The sequence below is a fragment of the Zootoca vivipara genome, chromosome 17 (assembly GCF_963506605.1).
Source record: "Zootoca vivipara chromosome 17, rZooViv1.1, whole genome shotgun sequence".
Classification (NCBI taxonomy): domain Eukaryota; kingdom Metazoa; phylum Chordata; class Lepidosauria; order Squamata; family Lacertidae; genus Zootoca; species Zootoca vivipara.
The window spans coordinates 16,685,535-16,711,640 of NC_083292.1; the positions used below are offsets into that span (position 1 = coordinate 16,685,535).

At 49.5% G+C, this 26,106-nt stretch overlaps 2 protein-coding genes across 2 annotated transcripts; both read right to left on the reverse strand.

The window, feature by feature from the left end:
• Window positions 1–28: 28 nt before the first annotated feature.
• SLC7A4 (solute carrier family 7 member 4) lies at window positions 29–15,556 on the reverse strand. Its single transcript, XM_060269366.1, has 5 exons — window positions 15,456–15,556; window positions 9,675–10,728; window positions 7,529–8,211; window positions 6,378–6,486; window positions 29–4,434 (listed from the first exon to the last, which is right to left on the reverse strand). Exons 2-5 carry the CDS (start codon window positions 10,654–10,656, stop codon window positions 4,238–4,240), a joined length of 1,971 nt encoding a protein of 656 aa, XP_060125349.1. The 5' UTR covers window positions 10,657–10,728; window positions 15,456–15,556; the 3' UTR covers window positions 29–4,237.
• A 129-nt stretch (window positions 15,557–15,685) lies between these two features.
• On the reverse strand, window positions 15,686–22,560 carry DGCR6 (DiGeorge syndrome critical region gene 6). The gene is made up of 5 exons (XM_035099375.2): window positions 22,285–22,560; window positions 19,565–19,725; window positions 19,104–19,204; window positions 18,672–18,812; window positions 15,686–18,306 (listed from the first exon to the last, which is right to left on the reverse strand). The coding sequence occupies exons 1-5, from the start codon at window positions 22,470–22,472 to the stop codon at window positions 18,223–18,225; spliced, it is 675 nt and encodes a 224-aa protein (XP_034955266.1). The 5' UTR covers window positions 22,473–22,560; the 3' UTR covers window positions 15,686–18,222.
• Between the last annotated feature and the right edge of the window lie 3,546 nt (window positions 22,561–26,106).

Consider the following 26,106-nt stretch of genomic DNA (forward strand, 5'->3'; position numbering starts at 1 on the left):
AGGAGGGCAATAATCCCCACTGCTATGAATCTAGTGATGGGGGCAAGCAAGCAAATGTCAGAGCACGGAGCAAAACAGCAGGCGCTGCCCGCCTGGGATTCACCAGCAAACCAGTGTAACAAAACCCAGCTTCCAGCGTCTCATAAGCAGCTGCACAACCTCCATCCATCTGTGGGTGAGAGCAAGAAGAGACTTTTGCTCTCCGGGCTTCCATTGCCAGCAATCGGCTAGAAGAAAACCCTGCCTTCCTTCTCAGGACCTCTCTTGGCCTTTCAGTGTTTTTGCCCTGACCTCTGAGACAACAGAAGCTGATGCATCCAAGAGTCAGCGTGAGCAACAAGTAAGTGAAGCCACCCCTGATGGCGTGTCTGGCACAGCGGCAGCGGAGGTCCCCAGGCAAACTATTTTATACGGGAAAGATTGGCCCTTGGGATCTGCTTCTGGGAAAGCCAAATGCACACAGGTGAACACAGCCTGACAAAGTCGGGCTGGCAGGGGGCGGTGAAGGGCAGTTGCCGTGCTCAGATTCATGCTAAGCAGTTGAGCAAATACTCCGACGGTTTTTTGGAGAAGGAGGGCAGCTTCATGAGAGCAGGGAGGCCGTTTTGAGATTCCTAAGCAGCCTGCGGCCTGTGCTGTGGCAGGAGATTTGGCCCTGAGTTAGTGTGTGACCCGGTGGGCGGCAGTATAAACGGTCCTTTTAAAAAGGCTGTGAAAACTTTGCAAGTCTGGTGCCCTCCAGATGTTTGGGGCTATAATTCCCGTCAGCCCCAACCTCCATACCCATTATGGACTATAACTCCCATCAGCCAACATGCAGAGGCATACCTAGGCTACCCTTGGTAATCGGTGCTCCCCACGCATCTTTAGAAATAAATACATGACATAATTCAGTAATCACAAATGACTCTTAAACTGGGTGTTTTTAACAGCACAATCCTATAAATGTCTACTCAAAAGTCAATCCCACTGAGTTCAATGGGGCTTACTCCCAGGAAAGTGGGTACACAGGACTGCAGCTTAAATCTGGCAAGCCAGAGGTAGGGACTTTGGACAATAATTCGCTTGCCTTCCTGTTACTTCTGGCAAGGTGCCAGCAGAAAGGCAGTAACTCGGAGGTTGCGCCCCCAGTGCACACTTTACTTGGAAACAAGTGTCCTGGACCGCTGGGAGGCATCAGCTGGGGGACCCCCAAGGGAAGAAGGCTCAGGTCCTGAGGAGTGGTGGTGGGACAACAATGAATGGTCAGGGGGAGGAGACTGGGAAGAGGCAACAGGGCTTGGTGAGAGGAAGAGTTGGCAGAGAGAAGCCCAGAATCAGAGGCAGAAGCTGAAGTGGGTGACGGGGAGAAGGGAGGCCAAGAGGCAGAGAGGAGTAAGGCTGGTGAAGAGTCCCTCCTGCTGTGACAAGCTCCCTCCCCACCTTGTCTCCCAGAACCAGAAGAGAGCTGAAACAGGCAGAACAGTGGCAGGCTGCACCCGGGCATAGTCTCTGGTTGCTTGGGAAAAGCCGTGGAGTGGAGGGGACTTTCAATCTTTGATACATGGGGCCAGACCTACTGGGGATGAGCTGCTATGCTTATCAGGCCTGACACTTGTCCGACTCTGAAAATTGTGTTTTTGCTAGGAACAAGTTAACTCCCACTTTGCCAGTGCAACTTACAGCCGGCTGGTTCTTTGACATTAAGTCGACGACCTTTGCTTTCTGGGTTAAATCCGCAGCGGCACTTGCCCCAGAAATTGGTCGAGGCGGGAAAGAAACCAAGGAAAAGCAACTCGGCTGTGCTAAATGAAGAGCCTCGCCTGACATTTCTTAGCCACCACATCAGCTGAAAGTCCATTCTGGGAGCATGCATGGGAATGGAGGGTGGGACACGGTGTCTCTGCTAGGACAGAGGGCCAGGCAGAGGTGTTCTCATGGGGAGCCCCACTGCACAAACTAACCGCCAGCGCTGCCATCTGACTGGGAAGGAAGCTCTGCAAGGCTGCTGTGACGGCATCCAGATTCCTCTGTCAAGGCGCTGAGAGAGATGCCATTTTTGTGTCCCCTCTCTCTGCCTGTGCAGTTGGCAGGGGCCAACCTGGCCAATCCCTAGGTATGCCCCAACCAGTGTGGCTGTGTTGTCTGGGGCCGATGGTGGTGGTTGTCCAAACCAAGCTGGAAGGCACCACGTTTGTGGGGGGGGGGGGAGAGACGCTGAGCAAGTGTTTTCCTCGCTCAAAACTGAACGAAACAATGCCATTTTTCAGAAAGACTTAGCTGTGCAGCCCCTTCCACATCTACTCAAAAGCAAAACCCCTCAGAGTTCAGTGAAATGTTCTCCCAGTTATCTGCTGTTGTGAGTTATCTGCAGCAACCCTTACGTTCTGTGCTATGGAATGAATTAAAAACAAACCTCTAAGTGGCCATAGAGGAGGCTCCCTGCTGGATTTGTGCACAAGTCCGTGGCTGTGGCCTTGCCATGAGCTTCACTATGAGCTGGTGGGGCTCTCTAAAATAGGTACAATTGGATGGTTTAGCCACTGCTACCTCAGAAACCTGCCCCGGAAGAGTCTCTGACATGGAAACAGGGTATCTACTTTATGAACCAGTGGATTCAAGTCACAAGAAAGGAGGTTTCAACTAAACTTCAAGAAGAACTTTCTGATGGTAAGAGCTGTTTAACAGTTGTTGATTCTCCTTCCTTGGAGGTTTTTAAGCAGAGGTTGGATGACCATTTGTCATGTATCATTTAGTTGAGATTCCTGCTTTGCAGGGGGTTGGATTCGATGACCCACAGGGTTCCTTCCAACTCTACCATTCTATTATTTCACCTTTTTGTATATAGCCATCTGGGGCTGAGAAATGGTAAGTTGATTTGGTGGAGAAGGTGATAAATCCCTTCCCTTCTTCACCAACCTGGACTTTAACACCTACCCCCAAGCTCTGTTAACTTCCAGACTGGATTACTGCAATGCAGTCTCTGTGGGGCTACCCTTGGAGATGATTTGGAAACTTCACTTAGTCTAAAACACAGCAGTCAGATTACTGGGTGGCGTAATCCATCTATATCTCCCTCGTTCTAAAACAGCTGCACTGGTTGCCAGCTCGCTTCTAGACCCAATTAAAGGCGCTGATGTTGGTGTTTAAAGCCCGAAATGACTCAGACCCCAAATAATGACAGACCACAGTCTCCCCTACAGACCATCGGGTTCTGAGATCAGCAGTCCCTCTGCCCTCAGGGGCTTGGGGTAGGGGCGGTCTGGGAGAGGGCCTTCTCTGTGGTGGCCCCTAAACTGGAGAAGTCCCTCGCCACAGAAGTGCATCTGGCACCTTCATTGTGCAGCTTTTAGAGGATCCTGAAGATGCACCTCTTTACTCTGGCTTTTGACATGAGGTGTATATTTTTAGGACCCAACTTATAGTTATGGTTGCAAGTTGTTTGAAATTGCTTTTAATGTTGTGTTTTAATGCTGTAAACCACCCTGGGACCTTAGGGTGAAGGGCAGGTTGTCAATCAATCAATCAATCAATCAATCAATCATCATCACCACCATCAGGCTGTGCCAGCTGGGGATGATGGCAGTTGTGTTCCATGCTTTCTGGCATAAACAACCCACCAGGCAACCCACACACTCACAGTGCGAAAATGCCTACTGCTCGTTCCACGCAGAGTTGCCGTTTACTCTAGTGTATTTTGTGGCAGGCAAGGGACAGCCTTCCGTCAAAGCAGAGCAAACACAGTCTCGCCTAGCGGTCTGGGAATGAGAACCGACCCCTGAAGCTGGCACAGCGGTGCCCCTCCCATCTTTCACTTTTGTATGAACCCGTCAAACAGGAGCCACCCTAAAATAATCTAAATGGGACGGGACACCTGGAATGAAGGTTGCAGGCAGCCAGGGCAGGAGCCTGGAGGAAAGAAAAGGGGGGGGGGACACACGTAGATAATGGAAAAGTACAAAGACAGCCCCACCCTCCCCTGCTGCGGGTTGAGACAGTCTGTCTGCAGATCAGCTCTTTGTTCCAAGCTGGAGGGCAGGATAGACGGGGCAGTTTTCAACGGCAAGATGGGTCCAGCTTTCCAGAGCAGAAATACGGACCAAGCAGGAAAGCAGAAGCAGTAGGTCTCTGCTCAGAGTCTTCCTGGCTGAATCAGACGAGGGCTCTTCTTCTTTCTGCCAAAACACTGGAGAGTGGTGGGTGGGCTGGGGGGTGGTGGTCAAAGGGAAGGGTCTCCTCCAAGTTAGGCCTTTCCGCATCACCTCTTGGCTTCTTCCTCGCCTGCCATTTCCTCCAGTCCCTGAGAGGGCTGAGTGCTGGGCTGCACAGCCTGGACTGTCTCTTCCAGGCTGCTGCTTGGGAAAACCACGTAGCGGGCACAGACGGAGTGTGCCGTGGGCTCCCGGAGGTTCTCTTTGCTGTGCCAGATGCCGTAACCAAAATAAACCAGCAAACCTGGAGATGAACGCACAAAGAGACAGATCAGCAGCCAAACCCAGCACCAGAGCCCAAAATGGTGGCATGCATCTAAGACCAACCTTCCCCAACCTGGTGCCCTCCCCAGGTGGTTTGAATTACAACTCCCCATCAGCCCCGGCCAGCTGGCACAGACTCTCATTGCCCCCCCTTTTCCCTGGCCGATGGGGAAAGGACAGACTCTGCTTTTTCTACTTGCAGGCTTTTGGTGAAATATGATGGCCTGCTTTCTATGTTACTAATTTCCAATTTGTTCTCAGTTATTGATTATCTTGCTGGTGTTGATTTCCTTTTGGGGTTGTGTGATTTTCAATACTTTGCAGAGAAATTGTTGTTCTACTGTTTCATTTTTTACTTTTTGCACTTTGTATTTCTATAGGGAGAAAGGAGTCTAACAAATTTAATAAATGCTCATTCAAATAACATCTGAAGGGCACCACTTTGGCCAGCCCCCAGTTGCAATGCTTAAATCCAGCTCCACCTGCCATTATACATATGTCAAGGACCGCCTATCTCCAGATGAACCAACCTGGACCCTGTGATCATTATCTGAGGCCCTTCTTCATGTGCCCCTTCTGCGAGAGGTCCGGAGGGTTGCAACACGAGAACAGGCCTTTTCTGTGGTGGCTCCCCATTTGTGGAATATTCTCCCCAGGGAGGCTCATCCGGTGCCTTCATTACATATTTTGAGGCGCCAGGCAAAAACATTCCTCTTCTCCCAGGCCTTTGGCTAATTAAAGAAGCTATGGCCTTTTAAACTGTGTGCGTGGATTATTGTTTTTGTTTATTACTACAACTCCCATTAGCCCTAGCATGATACAACTGCTGACTGAGGGTGATGGGAATTGCAGTCCAAACCGTCTGGAGGGCCCCAGGTTGGGGAAGGCTGCTTTAGACATTAAGGGGGGGGGAATATTTGTCAAATCTGGTTTCTCCTTTTTCCAGCCTTAAGTTCAGTTCTCCACCTTCCCATATTTATTTATTTTTTAAGTCCTCATGAACATTTATCAGCATTTTGGTGTGAATTTCTTCGAATGCACACATGTTCTCAAAGCCATTCCCCCCAGGGGAATGGATTTTTGTCTGCTATCCTCATTAATTACAAGGGTGCCAAGTACAGTAGAGGGTAGGCAGCCCCCCAAATTTCCAATGAAAGGGTCAAGGTCCGCAAAGTTGATGGGCATTGCCATTCAAATGCTGTGTGTGCGTCATGTCATGTGATCAATTATGTGGAGCGGGGCTTACCTGTCCCCCAATATTTTATTTAAGTTGGCACCCCTGATTACAGTGGTACCTTAGTTCTCAAACGCCTTGGTAATCAAACAACTTGGAACCCAAACACTGCAAAGCCGGAAGTAAGTGTTCTGGTTTGCAAGCGTTTTTCGGAAGCCGAACATGCTCCATTTTGAGTGTTGCACTTCCGTTTTGAGTGCCACACTTCCGTTTTGAGTGTTACGCTGAGGTCTGTCTGGTTTTTGCTATTTCTTTGGCGTTTTTGTTTTTGCGGCTCTTTTTGTTTTGTTTTTGTGACTGTGTGGAACCCAGTTCAGTTACTGTTTTGATTGCAGCACGTTGTGACTGCAGTACATTGTTTATTGCTTTCATTTTATAGATCTATGGTCTCGTTCGATAGTAAATTTCATGTTAAATTGCTGTTTTAGGGGTTGTTTCTAAAAGTCTGGAATGGATTAATCCGTTTTGCATTACTTTCTATGGCAAAGCGCGCCTTGGTTTTGGAACGCTTTGGTTTTGAAACAGACTTCCACAATGGATTAAGTTTGAGAATCGAGATACCACTGTAATTAAATTCATTTTTAAAGGCATGTTTCACCCCAATATATGCACTTTCCTTCCACATTACTCCTCCCCATTTCTCTCCTCGCTCTTGGGCGCATCTATGTGCACCTGATCCCCAAACTCACCTGCGAGCAGCCACACAGAGAACCGGATCCAGGTCATGTAGTTGAGTTTCAGCATGAGGTAGACATTGATGAAAATGCTCAGTGCTGGAGTCAGTGGCACCAGAGGGAGCTGAAGAAAAAGAAGACCCAGGGAATTGAGAGCAGGAAAACAGGAGGAAGCACTTAGAGGTCTTTTCCAGCAGGGCTGATGGAAAGAACACGGGGTGGGACGAATGCCATCCCTTACATGGGTGGGTTAACCTTCTCTTAAGACTCTTTGCACCCCTTCTTCTCTGAATGTCCATTGATAACCGGTGGCCAGTGATATAGCATGGTTTGCTGGTGCCCGAGGTGGGATGAAAAGGAATTTGAAAACATCCCTGTTTATCCAGCTGTTGGGCGCTGAAGAATACTGTTCCTGGCAATCCTAAGGTTTTTGGAAGGGAAGAATGTTTTTAACTACTATTAGCTGTTTTAAATTGCCCTTGTTTTTAGAACATTTTAACTGTTTTTGAATTTTTATTCTTTGTTCTTGTTTTTAATCTGTGTAACTGATCGCTTCCCTGGGGCTTCTTTCAGAGAAAGGACAGGGTATAAATTTAATTGTTGTTGTTGTTGTTGTTGTTGTTAATAATAATAATTCCTGACTGGAGAACTAGCATTGCAAAATTCAAAGATGTGCGTATTTTGACAGCAAGCTGTGTTTGGGTTGGTGTACAATATGATCGCATCTCCCATGCATCTAATTTGTGTGCTTTCAACCGTATGCAGCTGGAGGCCGGCTAATTAAGACGAAGCAAGTTAAACCTAAGCAAGGCAAGCAGCTTAAAAGTTCTTTTTTTGTACCATACCCACTCAGTGTGCTGGCTCTGCGAGTATGGATGATACTGTTTTATTTGGAGGGTGGGGCTGTTTTAAATCATTGTTGAATGTTACATGTTAATTTAGATGTTTGTACGTGTGGGCTGGAGTATTGCCTAGGGGCTTTTGTTGGGGAGGGTATTGTTTATTAGCATTGTTAATCGTTTTGATTATTTTTATGATTTATTTTGTGCTCCATATATTGCAGCTTTGTGTTGTGAACCACCCTGAGATCTACGGGTATAGGGCGGTATACAATTAATAAGAATAATAAATGCAAATGGTGTCAAATCTCTCCCCCCCATCTCTACCTGGAATGTCTGGGTGCTTTGCTGCTGCTGATGAACGCTGATGAGGACCACACTGAACACAAAGGCCAGGCTGAAGAGGAGGACCAGCAAGGCATAGCACCAAGTGGGGAGGTGGAGCTGGTTCTGCCCAAACACCAGGATGGAGGATAAGCAGATTGCTGACACCATGAGGATGATCACGGCCACCGTGACCACTTCGCCAGGGTCGAAATCAGCCAGGAAGCCCAGGTAGGGTTCAAAAAAGGCCTTCATCTGCCCTCCTTCCCGCCTGCTTTTCGACTTCTCCTTGCCCACCAGGTGGAGCTTATCTGAGAAGGATTCGTATTCCTTGGGTTCCGTGGCGCTGATGCTCTCGGTGGATGCTGGGGCAGAAGCCTCACTCCTGGCAGATGCGTTGGAAGCTCCCTCCGTCTTGACCCGCTGGAAGCGCAGAATGATCACGCTGGCAGCCACAAAGGTGTACGCCAAGAGGGTGCCGATGGACAGGAACTGGACCAAAGCCTCAAGGTCCAGGCTGAGGGCCAAGAGAGACATGAGGATGCCAAAGACCACAATGGCCACCACGGGGACCTGCGTCCGGGGGTGGACACGTGAGAAGACCTTGAAGAAGAGCCCGTCCTCTGCCATGGCGTAAACGATGCGAGGGAGAGAGAAGAGGTTGCTGAGGAGGACGGTGTTCATGGCTGGAGAGGGAGAGAAGAAAGGGAAAGGGCAGGTGAGCAACTGAGATGCCACCCACAAGGCAGGCAGTCCCTGTTAAAGCTTGCTGGGGGAGCAGGACAGCCCTGGAGGGGTGGAGTGGGGAAAGCAGAAGATCAAGCCAAAACAGAGTAGTCACCCCATCCCTTAATGTAGCCGGCTGGCACCTTAGACCAGGGGTACCCAAACTAAGGCCCGGGGGCTGGATGCGGCCCAATCGCCTTCTAAATCCGGCCCGTGGACGGTCCGGCAATCGGCATGTTTTTACATGAGTAGAAGGTTTCTTTTTATTTAAAATGCATCTCTGGGTTATTTTGGGGGCATAGGAATTTGTTCATTTCCCCCCCAAAATATATTCCGGCCCCCCACAAGGTCTGAGGGACAGTGGACCGGCCCCCTGCTGAAAAAGTTTGCTGACCCCTGCCTTAGACCCATAAAGGCAAAAGGCATCCATGGGTCCCAGCAGCCATCATGTTAGGTCACCCAGTGAGCCAAGACAACAACAACAACAACAACAACAACAACAACAACAACAACAACAACAACAACAATTGTTGTTGTTGTTGTTGTTGTTGTTGTTATTATTATTATTATTATTATCATCTGCTGTTGCTTGAGGCTCAGGTGGCCTCAGTGGCCCAGAATGCCTTCCATCATCTTTGGCTGGTGGCCCAGCTACACCCCTATCTGGACAGGGATAGCCTAACTACTGTTTTCTATGCTCTGGTAACCTCAGGGTTAGATTACTGCAATGCATTATCCATAGGGCTGCCTCTGAAGACGGTTCGGAAGCTTCAGCTGGTGCAGAATTCAGTGCCAGGTTGCTCACTGGGGCAAGACGGTTTGAGCATATTACAGTGATCCTAGTCCGACTGCACTGGCTACCAATTAGTTTCCAGGCCCAATTCAAAGTGCTAGTTTTGACCTATAAATCCTTGAATGGCTCAGGACCACAATACCTCAAGGACTGCCTCTTCCCATATGAACTTACCTGGATCCCGAGATCATCTTCTGAGGCCCTTCTTCATGTGCCTCCTTCTCGAGATTTCCGGAGGGTGGCAAAACGAGAACGGGTCTTCTCTGCAGTGGCTCCCTGCCTGTGGAATGCTCTCCCCAGGGAAGTTTGCCTGGCGCCTTCATTAAACACCTTTAGGCGCCAGGCAAAAAAGTTCCTATTTAATTCCTTTTGTCTGGCTGGAATGTCTCCCAAAATGGCATCAAAGCCCTCTTGCTGGTGTGGATGGAGAGAGCAGAAATCTAGCCTTCTGTGGACAGGGAACAGTTCTGTCCATTCCTCCACCCACTTTTGCCTCTGGCCTTGCCCACCAGTGGTGTGCGGCCCCTGGAAAGTCGCACACAAGGGAATGCAGCCCTCAGGCTGAAAGAAAGCTCCCTCGTCCCTGGTTTAGAAAAAAGCCCACATCCTGGAAATGTAGCTCTGACTCACCGCAGATGGACCCGACAGCCACGATGAAGCCAGCCCAGGAATAGCCCCTCTGGTAAAAGGCGTCAGCCAGCGCCGAGTCGGGATTCAAGGAGTGCCAGGGCACCATGAGCGTCAGCACCATGGAGACCAGGATGTAGGCTCCCGTGGCGAGGCTCAGCGAGATGGCGATGGCTCTTGGGATGGCCCTCTGCGGGTTGCGGGCCTCCTCACTGCACGTGGCGATGACATCGAAGCCCACGAAGGCGTAAAAGCAGGTGGCTGAGCCAGCCATGATCCCCGAGACACCGTACGGGGCAAACCCCCCTTCGGCGGCCCCCCAGTTTTGAGGCCGGGCCAGGACGAAGCCCATGATGAGGATGAAAAGGATGACCCCCATGCTGATGGCAGAGAAGACGTGGTTGAGCCAGGAGGAGACACGGGCGCCGAAGGAGATGAAGGCCGTGGCCACGAGGAGGATGCCAAAGGCCAAGAAGTCTGGGTAATGGGCCAAGAAGGGGATGTGCCAGCTGCCCACGTGGGTCTCTGTGAAGTTCTTGATCCGGTGGTCAAATATGGCATCCAGGTAGCCGCTCCAGGCCCTGGCTACGGCTGCTCCCCCTATCATGTACTCCAGGATGACGTTCCACCCAATCAGGAAGGCCCAGATCTCGCCAACGGAGACATAGGTGAACATGTAGGCAGAGCCCGTCTTGGGCACGTGAGCGCCGAACTCAGCATAGCAGAGGGCAGCCAGCAGCGAGGCAATGCCAGCGATGATGAAGGACACAACGATGGCCGGCCCGGCCGTCTCCTTGGCCACTGTGCCCGTGAGGACATAGAGGCCGGACCCTACCATGGCCCCGATGCCGAGGAGGGCCAAGTCGACGGTGGTGAGGCAGCGGTTGAAGGAGGTCTCCATCATGTCGTCCTCTAGGGTCTTGACCCGGTTGAGCTTTTGGCAGAAGCGGGCCAGGTCCGCCGAGCGAGGGAGGCGGGTCACCATCTTGCTGCGAAGGACGGAGGGCCGTTTCCTCTGTTTGAAGGTTCAGGGGAAAGGCAGAAGCGCCTCCGACTCCTGGGCAAAAGCGAGGAAGGAAAGGGTTATGAAATCAAAGGTGCTCATCAGGGCTTTGTGCTTGACCAGCCGTAGAACCCAGCTGGGTTGCGGCTTGGGGCAGAGATTTGGGGTGGAGGTTGGGACTCATGGCTCTTCCTCCCGTTGTGAATGGAAGCAAACCAAGGGCACTGTGCCTAAGTTCCTGCAGAACAGGTTTAGCTTTTTAAAATATCCTGTTTGATGGGCTAGAGTGTTCCTGTGCAGAAAGTTTTCCTTCCAAGCTGGTTGTGCGAGGCCCTGGGGGAAGGGGGAGATTGGAGAAAGATCCCAGCACACATAGGACTTCAGTGTGGAAACTCATTTTCACTACCATAGCTTGCCTTCAGCGTGTAGGAACAAAAGCACAACTGACCCTCTGCCATTGCACACTGATACTCTTGCGTGCTGCCTGATTTTCTGTACTATGGAATACTTTTTTCCCTTTTCTCTTTACCTGCTCTGTAACGACCTGTCTTGCACTGGCTGTTAAACTTTATTTTTTAAAGGAACTATTAGCAGTTTTTAGGAATGCACACTGCCTTGGAAGCCTTTCCACTCAGGGCTTGGTGTTTTGATATGAGGATGCATCTCTCTCTGACACACACCCTCCAAGAAACTTAACTCCTAGAGGACGGGGTTGAAGACCCATAGCTTGGTGACTAGGGTTGCCAGACTCAATAGAGGACAGGACTTCTGTGCCTTTAATTGCCCTGCTCTCTTTTGAGTCTGGAAACCTAAAGAGAAACCAGCAGACCCTTTGCTTGGAAATTAAACAAAGGGTCTGCTGGTTTCTCTTTAAGGTTTCCAGACTCAAAAGAGAGCAGGGCAATTAAAGGCACAGAAGTCCTGTCCTCTATTGAGTCTGGCATCCCTACTGGTGACGGAACCTCTGTCCTGCAAGCAGAAGGCCCCAGGTGGCAGCAGTCCCTAATGGCAGCATCTGCAGGTAATGCTTGGAATGTTTCCTGACTGAAACCCCAGAGAGCAGCTGCTGCCAGTCAGAGTAAGAAACACTGTGCTAGATGGACCAATGGCCTGACTCCGCATAAGGAATGGAAAGACAGGTCACAGACAGAATCCAACAAAAAGTGATAGCAATATAAGCAAGTACTGTACATGAGAAGCCAAGGCCACTGTGTAAACAGCAGTGCAATTCTCCAAACAATAAAGAACACTCCTTTTTGTACTTCTTCAAATGTCAATTGCAGAAAGTGCATGGGCGGTGGATAATTAACCCTTTACTGCCTCCATTTTTGTTCCTGGATTTTTTTTTCTTCCTTTCAAGGCAACAGCATCAGATTGAATTTCTGTCTGGCGCTTCTGTGCATCTGAGCTTAACCAGGAAGGCTATAACTCTCCATGCATTGTGGTCCAAAATGGAAGAATTCTCCATTCATAGATGAGGGGCAAATGTATTTAAAAGGCTATAATTCAGTGGCAGAGCATCTGCTTTGCATGCAAGTTCAGTCGCCCATGGCATCTCTGGGTAGGGCTGGGAGAGAAACTTCCCTAAAGCTGCTGCCAGTCTGTGCAGACAGTGCCAAGCTAGATGGGCCCATGGTTCTGACTCAGTAGAAGACTGCTTCCTGTATTCCTGTGAAGCTTGCAGAATAGCACAGACACATCCGTACACACTTAACACTCTTTTTTAAAAAAAACACAAAACAAAACAAGGCAAGGTCGTCATCCAAAGAAAGCTGTTGACCTGGGATTGGGGCCAGAAGATTGGAGACTGCCCTTTGGTAACTGGGGACCAGTTTGCCTGAAGAAGGAAAACTCTTTCCTGAGGGAAGAATTCTCAGCAATTATTGTAGGATATTTAAAATGCAGTCAAACCAACCATTCATGTTTTGCCAGATAGGTACATGATAGGAGCTGAAGCTTACAGTGTTTTTCTGTAAATTTGCTGTAAGTTTTAAGCCTCCTGAATCTGTTACTCTTCAGCAGGTATTCTGAGCGAGTAAATGTTACATTTTATGAGACTGTTTGTGTGATTATTGTTTGACGGACCGGCGGGGGGTGGGGGGAATACCAGGAGAGTCCTATCTGCCTTAAAGCACTCTGGATTACTTAAACTGAAAAGCTAAAACTAGACTATCTAAGCTTCCGTTGAAGCTACAAAGGAGTGACAGTCTGCTGAAATCACACATGGGAAGGAAGGAAGGAAGGAAGGAAGGAAGGAAGGAAGGAAGGAAGGAAGGAAGGAAGGAAGGAAGGAAGGAAGGATAATATCTAATATATTTATCCTCTCCTAGCATCTATTCACATCCCAACAATAATAACAGCTTGGGTGGGTGGGGCTGCAGGGATGTCAACAAAGCAGGCATGAAGAAGAGAGGGTGCAGCAGAAGGGGAGAAACAAGAACTCCATGGACAGGGGGTGGGAAGTCAACAAGAATAAGAGAAAATACGAAATTGTGTTTTGATATGTTTAAAATGTTGACATATATATATATATATATATATATATATATATATATATATATATATATATGCAGACATGAGGGAATTAATTATGTGCATGGGGAATCACAGAAATAGAGTTGGAAGGTATCCCCACCAGGCTCTGCAATGCAGAAATGTTGCCACCAGCCCACCTATTAGACTACATGTGTTTACTTCTCAGGAGAAGCAAGCATATTTCTTGGATTATAAATTATGTGTATGTACGTGTGTGTATATATATACACACACATAAAAATGCTCTTAAAATTGACCCTTTACAACTGAATATTGAATTTCTCTCCCCCCCTCACATTCTATATACTGTATTCTGCAAGCTGTGAATTCCCTCCTACACACTGAAAATATCACCCCCCTGCCTCAAATCCCAACACTTAGGCATATGTTCACACACACGTGCACCCACCCACCCACCCACCCACCCACACAACCTTCTGGGAAAATATGTCCAAGGCCTTGATGGCAAAAGAGTCCAGCCCTGAGTCAAGGGTATGTGTGTGTGTTTATTACATATTCCTAAGGGATCCCTCTGACATGCAGGATACAATCTATGTCACATCAATTTGACCCTAGATCAAGGGCGTACCCAGGATCAAAACTGGGGGGGGGGGCAAAGCCATGGTCGTTTATTTTATTTTTGTTGCTTCGTGGGGGGCAGCTGCCCCCCACCCCATGCTGGGTACGCCCATGCCCTAGATCTAAAATGGTCCTACTCCCCCCTCCCTCCTTGCCCCAAATTGGACAGGATGACTGGTGCCCACTGGGATTGGTAGGGCGGAAGGCAGGGAGCCCAACAGTAGGGGGCGCCAGAGCCAGGGACAGACAGAGCCAACTCAGGCAAGTTTTCTCCCCCTCCCCTTTCTCCCTGCTGAGTTCTACAAAGGCAACAGGAAAGACCAGGCACCCCCAAACTTCAGCCCTCCAGATGTTTTGGACTACAATTCCCATCTTTAACTGGGTCCTGTTAGCTAGGGATCATGGGAGTTGTAGGCCAAAACATCTGGAGGGCCGCAGTTTGGGGATGCCTGGGAAAGACTAAGGAGGAAGCTGACAGCAGGTGTTGCCACACCTTGGATTGGGTGGCACTAAAGAAGGCAGGCAGGTAAGAGGGCAGGCTGAGGTTTGTGGGTCAGTGCCCCCCCTTTGCCTTAATGAACTGGTGAGCAGTGCTCCCTTTTTAAACGGGGGGGGGGGGCGCCGAGCGTGGGGAGAGGTGCTGGAGCTCAGAGCTGCCTTGGGTTTGTGCCTTCCTTCCCCAGAAACCCCTGCCTTTGACTCTGGTGCGCAAAGGGGTGTCAGCTCTTCAGGCTGCCAGGACAGGAGTGAAACTCTGCACATGCTCAGATGCACCACTTTTGTCACACCTCCCGGAAAACGGGGCTTGTTTTGGATCACAATTTCAGGGCAGTGGACAGAAACGTCTCCGTTGTTGCTCATGAGAAGCCTGGCGGTGGAAGTCAGTGGCAGAGATAGGCATTTTGGGTAACCAACTGTGGATATGGGAGGAGGAAGGAAAGCGAGCGGGTAAGAAGACTGATGTTGAAATTAGACACAAGTGAAGCCAAACAGGAAGCCTTAGACCGAGTCAGACCATCGGTCCATCCAGCTCAGTATTCCCTACACTGACTGGCAGCAGCTCTCAAAGGTTTCAGGTAAAGTCTCCCCCATCTTTACCTGGGAATTGAACCTGCAACCTTCTGCATGCACCACCACGGAGCACTGACCCAGTATTCTTTTCCCCATTGAAGACAACCCAATCCAATTTGAACCACAAGATTCCCCCTTTCCATATTTTTTTTGCCCTTGGGGGAAAAAAACCCTGTCCCCGTCCCCCAAATATTATTGACAGGAGGAGGAGGCCGCACTCTGCTCAGCACTTGCCCCACCCTGGACAGCTCCCCGCTCTCCCGAAGGCAGAGCAGCGCCTGGGTTAGCGGAAGCACCTGTGCGGGTGCTCAGCCGATCCAAAAGGGCACCCGGGACAGCTGCTCGCGGTTAGACACCCTGAAGCAGGTGCTCGAGGTTAGGCTCCCGGAGGCGGACGCGGCCCGATGGCGCTGCCCTGCGGGAGCCTCCGCCCAGTCCCGGGCCCTGCTGCCGCCTCTCTGCTCTTTCTCACCTGCCAGGCTGGCGGATGCAAGCGCACCTGGCGCTGGCCGGGCAGCAGGTGGGACCTTCCCCGATGGGGATCGCCCTGCAGAGCCGTCCTGGGTCCCCCTCTCCGTCCCCCGGTTGCTGCTCACCTGCCCGAGGCTGCTCCGCTCGCTGCACCCGGCGAGGGCCTTTCCTGCTCGGCGGCAACGGCGCCGCTGCGTCACGGCCTTATTTGTTCTCCAGGATAGGAGGGAGGGAGTTGCTTTTAATCCGCCCCCCCCCTCCCGCCGCCACCGGCACCAGCTGCCCGGGCGAGCCCGGATGGGGCTCAAAGGAAGGAGGTGGGGGGGGGGGGAGAGATGCTCTGAAGCAGCCCAGGTATTGGGGGGAGGGGGGTGCTCTGCAAAGGGAGGGGGGCAGATCCCTCAGGGCGGGGCTCTCTGCAAAGGGTGCCCATCCCACTCCAGCCCCAAAACAAGGACAAACTCCCTACCTGCGGTTGCTACTCTGCCCGGGGAGTCTCGTTTGCAGATAAAATGGCAGAAATCCAACCGGTGGAGCTTTCTCTCGCCCGCTCCCCTGGGGAATGGCGTGGGAGGGGAGGTGGGGGAGCCAGGCCTGACGCTGTGTTTTTGAAACAGCCTTCTTGGTTAGAATCCTGATCTCATTGCCTGGGGAGTAAGCCCCATTGAATTCACTAGGCCTTAACTTCTGAGGTGTGGTTAAGGTTACCAGATTTTTTTTCAGTGAACCTGGGGACACTTTTCACCTTCAATGGATTTTGTACGGGACAGATTTGTAAATCCAGGGGCTGTCCCCAGGAAACGGGGACATTTGGTAACCAAGGGTTAAGACTGCCTATGGGACGTATGTGAGGTGTATGGATTTCTTTAAACACGCCCTGGCAAAATGGACTCAGGCTTGGCTACTTAGGAGTAAGCCCTGCTGAGTTCAGGTAAGCCTGGAGCCTCAGCCTGCATTTCCCCGTTATCCCCACCAATGTTTGGGAGGTGGGATGGTAGATTGCCTTTCCTCCGGAGGTGGCAAGATGGCTTTTAAAGCAGCTTTTAGGGTAGCCTTTGACAACCAACCTGGTCTCCTCGATGTTTGGGTGACTGCAACTGCCATCACATGGGAATTGTATTCCAAAATGTCTGGCAAAGGTCAGAACATGCTTGGCAAACTGATGCTTTTTAGCTGATCAGCGCTACCGTATCTGGTTTGGTCTAGCATGAATTTTGTGTTTGGAAGCAAATGTACTTGATGAATTTGTATACAGTACTGGATTAAGACCTATTTGGAGATAGTAGGACTTGCTGAATAAACTTTGCATTGCTGTGGTCTCTACAAATTGTTTATTTTTAAATCCTTTATATATGCCTATAGATTGTTGGCTAGGGAAGATTTTCCTTTTGTCTGTGTAATTACCCCCCCCCCAAATAGACAATTTCATGGAAGAGGATCTATCAATGTATATTAGTCTTCCTAATTAAATGGTGCCCCCACATTCAAAGGCAGTCTACCTCACAATGTTGGCTGCAAACGGGGGGAGATCATCTACACATCCCACCCGTGAGCTCCCTAGAGGAACCCAAAAAACTGGATGAGACTAAGGTGTTGTTACCTACCCTGGCACAAAGGGAACAATTCTTCTATTTATTGATTTGCTTAGCCAAGTAATTCTCTTAAGTGGTACAGAACCAAAATTGTAGATAAAGCACATCTAAGATTTACCAAACATTCCCTGGCACTAGACTAGGCAGAGGGTCTTCTTAGTAGTGGCGCCTGCCCTATGGAACGCCCTCCCATCAGATGTCAAGGAAATAAACAACTATCTGACTTTTAGAAGACATCTTCTAAATTTAGGGAAGTTTTTAATGTTTGATGTTTTATTGTGTTTTTAATATTATGTTGGGAGCCGCCCAGAGTGGCTGGGGAAACCCAGCCAGATGGGCAAGGTATAAAAAACAAATTATTATTGTTGTTGTTATTTCCGTCCTGAGCTTTGGCTAAAAAAATGTTTACTATGTAAATCTTTATAACATCTATAATTCTCAATAGAGGTCCTGAAAACTCCCAAACTAACAGCAGAAGGGGCTTGGCTGAGCTAATTTCTCCGTTTAAGATACAACACCCCTCCAGTCAAAGACAAAAAGCATTTTCCTAAATATCAGCCATCTCTGGTTGATGACCAGTAGGGGATGTCCAGCTGTTGGTGCTTCCTGGCTGGTACTGACAGGGCCTTCTCAAAGAAACCCTGCTCCAGCGGTGTCCAATCAAACACTGAGAAATTATCCTGCAAAGCTGACCTCCTGTCTGGCAGCATAGACAGCCCCCTTCAGGGTGGACATGCCGACCCATTAAAGAATCTCAAAAATAAAATTCCACTGTTGCAATAAAGAGGTGTAGCCTTGCTGAAGGAGTGGACACTTGATGGCCTTCCCCGAGCCAGACTATTAACCCCCTGGTAAGCACTCTGAACCACAGGTCCAGTATCTCCACCCTGTCATCACCCCAAAACTGAGTGGGTGGGGAGAAACTAATGCTGCTGCCTTCTTTCGAGCTCAGAATTCCTTGGTCAGCATTGTAAAACAACAACCTTGAGATAAATGGAAAATCCACAACAGCTATATGTGTGTGTTGTGTGTGCGCATATATATTTTTTAAAAAACAAGATAATAAATAAACACAAAGTCAAACCGAACTTTGGGGCTTCCACCCCACACTGAAAAGGGGGCAACTCTCCTCCCCCACCCCACGGAGCCTCTTTTCTTTTGAGGTCTGGCAAGGGAACTGGCTGTGCCAGCCTATATATAAATACTGAGTAATCTTGTTCAGCACCACTCCCACAGAGGATCGTGGCTAGAAAAGAGGGAGAGGGAGGAAGAGCAGTTATTGTGCCCTTGTGTCCTTTGCTCAAGAGAAAGGCTTTCTTGATTGAGATTCCTTTTGCTGCAGTTTTCGGATCAGCTCCAGCAGATTCATCTGGAGAGTCAGCTCCTGTAAAGAGGAAAGAGTTGTTTGTTTGACACCACAAAGAGCCATTTTCTTCCACCCACCCCCCAAACTACTGTATGAATTTTAGGATGCAATATGAAGCTATCCATTGGGTTGGGAAGCAGCCAAAATGCACCAAGCCTTAATACAGCCTCTCTCTTAAGTAGCTGCTTGCCTAGTCGCTTGTGGAACCATCTCTAGACAACCAGGAAGGTGTGTCTCTCTCTCCCCCCCCATACTTTTAGGGCTCAAATAACTAACATAAACTTGTGGGCCATGGATTTATTTGCAAGGCAGCTTGGGTACCTTGGATTACACAGGTATGGGGCAGCATCTGTAGAAAAACCCACCCCGTTCTACACACAGACCTGCGGGTTTGTTGTGATATAAAAGCCAGAGACGCCAGCTTTCTCCAGCGTGTTCTGCTGGTCAACAACTTTCTGATCCAGTTCCAGGACAATCTTCTCGTCCATCATCTGCTGCTCATCATGAATCCGCTGCTCCATGGCCTGAGTTAAAAGGTGGAAATGGGGGTGGGGTGTAAAGCGCAGAAAACCCGGCTGAGAAAAAGAGACATCTCAGAATCGAACGAGAGGGGGAAACACCAGCCAGTTCAACAGGGCTCGCAGTGAAGGACTGCCCGCCATCGTGGTCACATTGGGCTACTCTTGCCAACGAGCCAAACTGTGTACTACAGAAGGAGGGAAATCCCCCAAAGCGGCCGCTAGCTAATGACTGCACAAGCACGAGAGGCAACGTTCAAATAGGGAGGCTGCTCTCTAAGAACGTAAGGGCCTTACCTCCAGCTCCCTCTGCTGAGCTGCTTTGAGAAGAGGCAAGTTGTGAGGCTTGCAGCCTTGCTGGGCTTCTTTGTGCTTATACAGCATCTCCTGCTTGAGAACTGCGGAAGGAACAAGCAGCAAAACATTATGTGCTCCAAGCTCCTAAAGACCAGCCCACTCCCCCTCCCCCACCCAGGAGCTCTGCTAAATATGAACAACATCCCCAACTGCTCCATTTTTCTCCTCTGCAAAGTGTGTCGTGTGGGAGCACACATGTGCCTCTCTGGTCGTGCACAATAATTTGGAACAGCCATCAACCACTTCCTGATCCTGTACTCATCAGCTGGAAAACAGCTCTTGTCTCACTTATTCAGAGGAGAATATCACTTCCTGTATTTTAACCACCCCTGACTGGCGATTGAGGGAGGCTGTTTGATGAAGGTCTGGCCAATTCCTACAAGGGATCAAGCCCCTCTAACCTCGGTGCTCGTTGTGGAGCTTGAGCCGCTGGTTGTAGAGGTTTCTTTCCATCAGGTGCTGGATGTCGAGCAGGCCCTGGACGATCTCGAAGACCGTCCCATCAATGAGCGCCAGGGCCAGGTCACTGAGAATGGTATATGACAGCCTCTGCTGGGAAGAACTGCCAAGAAAGCACAGCAAAGCGTCACGGAAACATCGGGCACCCCTGTGCCACTCAGAAGTTAAGAGTCAGGATGGGAAATTTGTGGTCGTCCAGAGGTTGCTGAGCTCCAACTCCCATCACGTCTGTTGACTCTGGTTTAGGGGTAAAGATGCCTCAACACAAGGGTGGCGTTGGGACTGGTAGGGCAGAAAGCAGGGATCCCAACTGTAGGTGGCGCCAGAGGCTGGTTGTTAAGTAAGAGGGCTGGCAGATTGGGGCTGGCTGAGGACAGACCAAGGTTGGTGGGAGCACTGGGGCAAAGCCCCCCATTTTTCCAGATGGTAAAGGTTAAAGGAACCCTGGATGGTTAAGTCCAATCAAACTTGACTATGGGGTTGTGGTGCTCATCTCGCTTTCAGGCCGAGGGAGCCGGCATTTGTCCACAGACAGCTTTCCAGGTCCGATGGCCAGCATGGCTAAACCGCTTCTGGCGCAATGGGACACTGTGATGGAAGTAAGAGCGCATGGAAACGGCGTTTACTTTCCTGCCACCTATTTATCTACTTGCACTGGCATGCTTTCAAACTGCTAGCTTGGCAGGAGCTGGGACAGAGCAACGGGAGCTCACTCCGTCATGGGGATTCGAACCACCGACCTTCTGATCTGCAAGCCCAGGGCTCAGTGATTTAGACCACAGCACCAGCCGTCCCTAATTTCCAGATGGCTAAAGAGGAGGTAAAGGTTTCTTGTCTCTTTTCAATTTAGAAACTGAAAGCAACTTGCCTTTTCAGCAGCATAAGCAGCTCCAGCGGAAACATCAGAAATTTTTTTGCTCCCCTATGCAATATTTGAGGCTTTTGAGTTTTTACGTTCTCTAGTGGCATGAGAAAAGGAGAAAAAATTATTTCTCCACCCCATGCATAAATTTATCCACCTTTGCCTATTCTTCGCCTTATTTGCTTCCCCTGCCTAAACAAAAAAGCATCAAATATCACCAACTTTCCCCATAGGGGTGTTGCTGCAGCCGCCATGATCTTTTTAACAACAAATCTGCCACAATAAATATTTTTATACAGTAATATAGAAATAAATGATAAACCCGTTAAATCCTGAAGGCCTCCTCTGATGGCCTTATGGTGATTTTGCTGGACCTTTTTCTGCAGAACTGACTGCAGTTATAAGTTGCTTCGAGGCGTTTTTAAGTAGCGAGCAGCTAATAACTGTAATAGCAGTAGTAATAATAACAATTAACAGTTTTGTGGTTTTATGTTAGAATTGTGAGCTGCCTCGAGTATCATTTCTGCAGAAAGGTGGAGACACAAAACACTGCAACAAAATTATTATTTATTATTTGATTATTATTATTATTTAAATATGCGTAATAAATGCATATTAAGCATTTACACCTTATCTTTTCCCTAAGGAGCTCAAGATGGCTTCCTCCCCATTTAATCCCCACAACAACCCTGTGAGGTTGGTTAGGCTGAAAGGCAGCAACTGGTCCTACGTCACCCCAGTGAGTTTGATGGTTGTGCAGGGATTTGGTCTCCCATGTCCTATTTTGACACTCTAACCACTACACGACACTAATAATAACAATTTGCTGGTTTTGTATTAAAGCAGCGAATTGCCTCGCACACGGTTTCTGCGGGAAGGTGGAGACACCACCAACAACAACTTGCCACTTTGTGGTTTTAAAACGAAAACGGTGAACTGCCTTGAGGGGGGTTTCTGCAGAAAAGCGAGACACCAACCATTGCAATTAATTATTATTACTACTACTGTTACTACCACTGCCTGCTGCTTTGCGGTTTTTCAGATTAAAACTGTGAGCTGCCTCGAGTACCATTTCTGAAGAAACACAACACACTGCCATTATTATTATTATTATTATCATCTGCAGTTTTGCATTAAAATTGCAAGATGCCTCGAGCAGTTTCTGCGGAAGGGCGGAGACGCACACCAGAGCAGCGAAATAAGTAATAGTAAACTATGACCGGAATGTAATTGAAATTAGTAAGATTTTGGAACGCAGAATGAAAGAAAACCATCAAACCATCCATTCTAGCACGCGGGGGCCCACCTTATCTAAATTATACAATTTGCTATTTTTTGATCGATTGGTATTAGTAATTGTATTATAAATCGGTATTGTTATAACGAGGCTGTTATTGGATTGTAATGGAAAACCGATAAACGTGATTACAGTATCCGAAGATAAATAGTAGTAATAATTTGCAGTTTAGTGGTGGTGGTTTTTAAAATATTGAAATCGTGGGATGCCTTCATTCCCGTTTCGGCAGAAAGATAGAAAATAACACTGCAATAATAATAATATCAATATCAATAATAATAATAATAATAATAATAATAGGATGCAATCTCCTCCAGCAGCATCCTGCCCCCCTCTCCCTTCCCCCTTTTTATGGGGGGGGGCGATTTTCCTTCCTCAAGCCCCTTAGGTGTGGGGATCCAAGGAAGGAAAGGCGGCCCCCCGTCCAGTCCGGGCCCTTCCCTGCGCGCTGCCCACCCGGCGGGGGTCCGAGGCGAGGCGGCCTCCGCTTCTTCTCCCCGCACCTGGGCAGGTCCTTGACGAGGGCCTGCAGCTCGGAGAGGAGCTGGTAGTGGCGCTCCTGCTGACGGGCCAGCCGGTCGCCCCCGCCGAAGCCTCCCAGTCCCCCGACTCCGGCTCCTGCTGTTCCGGCTCCGGCGGCCAGGCTTTCACCGTCGTCGTCGTAGGCAAAGCCCGCGCCGAAGCGCGCCATGGCTGAGGGAGGCGGCTAGGCCCAAGCGCCGGACTCCGCCTCCCCTCGCGCCTTCTCCTCGCGCGCTCTCCCTCCGTGAGGGGCCTGCCCTTAAAGGCCAGGCGCTGCTTTGCCGTGCCCGCCCCCTGTGCCTCTGGGCGTGGGCAGAGGGCTGTCCCTCTCTCCTCCGCTGAAGCAGAACCTGCCCTGAAGGGCTTCGCTTTTGGGTGTACAGAAATGAGGGCTGGGTGCTTTTGAGCTTGGGCAGAGCGCCCTGCTAATCCCGCCCGGCCAAAAGCAGAACTTTAAATGTTTTCTGAAGCTTTTAGGTGTGTAGAATGAGGGCTAGGTGCCTCTGAGCATGGGCAGAGCGCCCTTCTACCCCGCCCATCAGAACCTTAAGTATTTTCCCTGGTTTTGGGTGTGCAGAATGTGGGCTGGGTGCTTCTGAGCATGGACAAAGCGCCCTTCTCACCCTCCCTTACCCAAAGCAGAACACGAAGGATTTTCTCTCGCTTTTGGGTGTGTAGACTGAGGGCTGGGTGCTTCAAGTTCTGAGCATAGACAAAGCGCCATTCTAACCCCCTATCCCAATCCCAGCAGACCCTGAAGGGTTTTTTCTGGCTTTTAGAAGTGCAGAATGAGGGCTGGGTGTTTTTGAGCATGGGCAGAGCGCCCTTCTAATCCCCCCCCCCCAAAGCACAATCCGATGTGTTTTCTTTCTCTTTTGCCTGGGCAGAATAAGCACTGGATGCTTCAAAGCATGGGCAGAATGCTGTCACCCCTAAAACAAAAACTGAACAATTTCTCTTCCTTTTGTGTATGCAGAATAAGTACATAATGGCTAAGTGCCTCTGGACACGAGCAGAGTGTTCTCACCCCTTAGCAGAATAGCAGGGTGACATGAAGATACAGGGACGAATTATTTCTGAGCATGTACAGATAAGAAGTACCGTAAGGTAAAGGTAAAGGGACCCCTGACCATTAGGTCCAGTTGTGACCGACTCTGGGGTTGCGCGCTCATCTCGCATTATTGGCCGAGGGAGCCAGCGTACAGGTTCCAGGTCATGTGGCCAGCATGACAAAGCCACTTCTGGCGAACCAGAGCAGCGCACGGAAACACCGTTTACCTTCCCGTTGTAGCGGTTCCTATTTATCTACTTGCATTTTGACGTGTTTTCGAACTGCTAGGTTGGCAGGAGCTGGGACCAAGCAACGGGAGCTCACCCCGTCACAGGGATTCGAACCGCCGACCTTCTGATCAGCAAGCCCTAGGCTCAGTGGTTTAACCCACAGCGCCACCTGGGTCCCTACAGATAAGTAGTAGCATTTTAAAAAATAATCATGGCAAGCAGAGAGAGTATTTGAGCAGAGTTCTACTCAGAAGTAAGTCCCATTGAATTCCGTGAGGTCTACTCTCAGGTAAAAGGGGTTAGGACCGCATCCTGTTGTGTTCAGGTTTGAGGCCTACCAGCCAATACAGTGGTACCTCCATTTAAGTACACAATTGGTTCCGGAAGTCTGTACTTAACCTGAAGCGAACTTAACCTGAAGCGAACTTTTCCATTGAAAGTAATGGAAAGTGGATTAATCTGTTCCAGATGGGTCCGCGGAGTACTTAAACTGAAAGTACTCAAACCAAAGCGTACTTAAACCGAGATATGACTGTATTTATCACTCTGGCCACTTTTGCTTCTGGGTGTTGAGCATCCTTTGCCCATGTTGTGTCCACTCTGGCATCCCCTGGGCCACTGCTGGCAACCACAGGCTGTTCCTTTTTGATGCTCTCTTGCTTCCTTGGTGCCCACCAAAGTCTCCTTCCTCCAAAACCACCACTTGTGTTGCCTCTTGGAGTCATCCTGACACCAGGGAAAAGCCTCCCCTCTCCTCCCCCACCGAAGGATATTGTAGAGTTGGAAAAGGTTTAACAAAGGGCAGCCCATATCATCAAGGGGATGAAGAAAGGTTGTGGCGTTTGGAACTTTTGAAAAGGTAAGAGCTGACATGATAGAAGTTTATAAAACGATGTGTGCTATCATTTAGAGAGGGTGGCTAGAGAAAAGTTTCTCTCCCTCTAGAGGTGGTGGACATCCAATGAATATGAATATTCAGGACAGATTTAAAAAAAGAGTCCTTCACACAACATATAGTTAACCGAGGAACTCTCTCCATGGATGGCTTTAAAATTGGATTTGCACTTTTGTGGAGAGGGCTTTCAGTGGCTACTAGCCACAATGACTGTGGTGGAATCTACACACATTTTTAAAAACACTGAAATGTTTTTTAAAAAAACGTTTTGAAAAAAATATATACATTGAATTTGCCATAGTTCACTGTTGCCATCTAGTGTCACATTTGTATATTGCACTTTAAAACACACTTAAAATGCTTTATTTGCAGCTGTACCGCTGAGTCCTGTCTCTGTGGTCAGAGGCAGCAATGCTTCTGAATACCAGCTGATGGAAATCACAGGAGGGGAGAGCACTTGCACCTGAATCTTGCTTGGGGGTTTTCCACAGGCATGTGGTTGTCCACTGTGAAAACAGGATGCTGGACTAAATACGCCACTGGCTTGATCCAGCAGCCTCTTCTTATGTTCTTAAACCTCTCAGATCACCCCTCTGACTCCCTTTGCACTTTGTAGACCACTCTTCCCTAATCCAGTGCCTCCTGAGGCTGATGCCCCCAAGCAGCCAAAGAGCACCAGGTTGGGGGAATCTGCTGTAGGCTGTATTGAGTCTCCTACAATTCCTTGCACTCCTCTCTCCCCCTCCTCTCCCCACAACCCCACTCAATAGCTACCAGATGTAGGTCCCAGGCGTCTTCCTAATTCGTCTGGCAAGAGCCTCCATGCAGTTCTCGGCTGCCTGCCTGTCTCTGGGAAGGGCTGGGTTCCTTGTGGGAACCGCAGCAGTGCCCAGAGATGTTTAATTTGGCAAGGAGCTAGCGGGGTACTGCTAGAGTAACACTGATGCCTCTCGCAGGCCTTGTTGAGGTGCTCTTGGCAGGCCTGGGCAGTGGGGGAAATTGGGCGGTGGAGGTTGCAGCAAAGGGCCCGTCAAAACATTTGCCGCCAGTCCAGAAAGCCCCTTCCATTTCCCGTTGTGTTGCGATGTGCAGGCACCAGGAGGCGCACAATTGGGATATGCTGGAGTGAGAGCTGCTCAGGGGCAGGATTAGTTCTGTAAACTGTGGGCCCGATCCATTGGGAAGTTTATCCTGTTGCAGTTTGCCTCAATCCTTTTCTGTTACATCACTTCTCCAGGAGTGTTCGATCCTTTGGCTGGAGGGTTTCCTGTAGGATACATGCTTGCTGAAGCAGCACCCACCATCGCCTGGGGAAATGGCCTCAAAGGAATAACTCCAGTCTTTTATTTCTAGTGCAAATCTGAACTCATGGTTTCCTTGTACGGTAGAGAAGAACGGGGCAGGGAGGTGGTGGTGAGACAATTTGGCCTACCAAAATGGGAGAAGCATTTTAGAAAATGTGCTCGGTGCTGCGTTTTTATTTTGAATACCAGTTGCTGCAAACCACAAGGGGACTGGGAGAGGGCTCTTGTGCTGCTTGTAGGCTTTCCCCCCTGCAGGGCCAGCGCTCCAGCAACGCGGGACCTCTTTGCTCCTCAAAGGTTGAACGGAGGCTTGTGCTAGCATC